Source organism: Physella acuta, unplaced genomic scaffold (assembly GCF_028476545.2).
Source record: "Physella acuta isolate Inbredline_101_S28 unplaced genomic scaffold, ASM2847654v3 ptg001653l, whole genome shotgun sequence".
NCBI classification, from domain to species: domain Eukaryota; kingdom Metazoa; phylum Mollusca; class Gastropoda; family Physidae; genus Physella; species Physella acuta.
The window spans coordinates 13,523-15,930 of record NW_026733167.1 but is presented as its reverse complement, the minus strand read 5'-3'; the positions used below and the strand labels follow the sequence as shown (position 1 = coordinate 15,930).

The 2,408-nt window shown below is 36.8% G+C and overlaps 1 protein-coding gene across 1 annotated transcript; it reads left to right on the top strand.

Annotated features, from left to right (window-relative positions):
- The first annotated feature begins 1,019 nt into the window (after positions 1 to 1,019).
- On the top strand, positions 1,020 to 1,938 carry LOC131929578 (uncharacterized). Its single transcript, XM_059285857.1, has one exon. The coding sequence runs from the start codon at positions 1,045 to 1,047 to the stop codon at positions 1,711 to 1,713; it is 669 nt and encodes a 222-aa protein (XP_059141840.1). The 5' UTR covers positions 1,020 to 1,044; the 3' UTR covers positions 1,714 to 1,938.
- Positions 1,939 to 2,408: the final 470 nt, after the last annotated feature.

Sequence of the window (2,408 nt, the reverse complement as noted above, 5' to 3'; positions counted from 1 at the left end):
TTGCTTCGTTGAGGAGGAGATACGACTTAAAGCCCGGACACACATTCATCCATCCATCCATCCATTCCCAGAAATGACGAGTTAATAAACGCAATTCTCCAGAATGGAAATTGCGCTAACCAGAATGGAAATTGCGCTAAAAAAATTGTATACTACCGTAAAAATTCTAAAACATTTAAAAAAAATAAAAGGTAAGATTCTTAGCATTAACACACTCTAATCCCCTCTCCTCCAATCCGAGGGCACATAGTTTATCTCAACACAACGGTAAAACCTGATCGATACATCCCTACATACAACGATCTGAACTCATCGAATATTCCAATCTCTCTGCTAGATGCGGTAATTCGATCGCCGTCAATATCCATCATCCGTTTCACCCTTCCCCCCCCCAACCCAACCCTGCTCCCCAAATAACACAGCCGTCAATACCCATCATCCGTTAGACCCCCACCAACCAACCCCACACTCGCTCCCCAGTAACATCTGTCGGTAAATTAAGGATTTTTACCTCGGATAAATCACAATGGACCGGAAATGAAAATGTGGGCGTGGCACGGGCTTGGAGTAACGGGGACGAGGGGGGAGGTGTTGTACTACACTGAACTGGCACTGCTTCCAGTCGGGGTGATAAGTAACGAAATCGAGGGCGTCCAAACAAAATACAATAGCGCCATTTTATTGGCTTTAAGTAGGGGTCAGAAAGGGAAGTAACTCTAGACTTCAGATAAAATCGGCTGGGAAAAGGTAGAAAAAAAATTACCGAAGGTGGAGATAAGGAGAATATTAGCAAAACAGATCGTAGATTTTTGGAATATTTTGTTGTGATGGATTGGTTGTTAGGTTTGGATTCGATGTCATCTTGTTTTTTGTTTAATGTTCATATATACAGCTAGTATACACCGTGCGAGAAATATATTGACCCTTATTACAAATGTGTACATGTTCTATTCTATGCTACTAGTTTAATGCCGATGAATGACACGGTTAATCTGTATACTAATTTTAATTTGAGGGCCGATTAAACCCTCACAATAACAGACAATGGCTAGCCTACTGGGTGCTGCCTCTATCCCTTTCATAGCATGCATCAGTCTGCTGGCAGCTATGGTCTTACAGATCCTTTCATTTGCTGCACCTTATTGGGCATACTCTAATACAGAAGATATTGGCCTTTGGAGGAGAACCAATTGTGTTCAAAGAAATGGGGTGTCTGGCTGCTATAGGACTGACCATCTGTGGTATTATTATACAGAATGGATTGATGCAGTGCGTGCAATGGAAGCTTTGACCATCATTTTCTGGGCCATCCCACTGATTGTTTTGCCTGTTTATATCTATGTGGCACTTGGTCTTTACTACAGATGTACCATTGGTACTATGACAGTACTCACAATTCTTGGAGCAATTACAAATTTAATTGGTGTAATCATCTTTGGTGCTAAGATTGGAGAAAATTCTGCCTGGCGTGCCAGCTGGAGTCTCATCTTGTGTGTCATTGCTTGTGGCCTGGGTATTGTCGCATTTGTATTCCTGCTGATTGCTTGCTGCAAGAAGCCTCCGAAGTTTATTGTAGCAAGTCATTTTCACTCAGCATTTTATGTTGACCCAGACAGAAACAGAATGTATGTGGTAGAAGATGTGGAGCAAGTAAAAAATGGTACCATAATAGGAGGAATAGGACAAATCAATCCAGTTTTAGAAGATGATTAATTTTTTTGTGATTGACATTTTATAATTTGTTTTTGTATAATAAAATTTTTTGATAAATACACTGTTTAAAAATAAAAACACCACATTTTTAAATGTAAGAAAATTTACTGCAATTTTTGTAAGAATGACTGAAATGTTGTAATATATTAATATCTTATTTAATTTTGTCTTCCAAAACTGATGTTCTGTTATTTTTGCATTACTTCTCAGTTTTAATATGTTATAGTAGATTTATAACTATATATATGTTTAATATTACTGGATGTGATAGATCGTTTATTATTGGCTTGTAAGAAAAAGTAAATTGTAAGAAAATATTTTTAAATTTCCAGATCATTCATTTATTCTTCATTTTGGACCTTGCAATTTTTAAATAACACAATAAAAACCTCAAATAAAATATTTGAGAAATTGAATAAACAATTAATATGTAAAAAAAAAAATGTATACTAATTTTAATAACATTGTAATTAGACGTTTTGTTTTAGATCAGGGGTCGGCAACCTGCGGCTCGCGATCTGCATGCGGCTCTTTTGATGTCGAAGTGCGGCTCTTCAGCTCCATGCACAAATATTAATAATTATTTTATTTTATTCTTGAAACTCATAAAAATATTGATCTGCAACACTCGGTAACGAACGATATAATAATAAATATAAACAATACACACTCGCTAGTCTATTTGCGAATTTAAC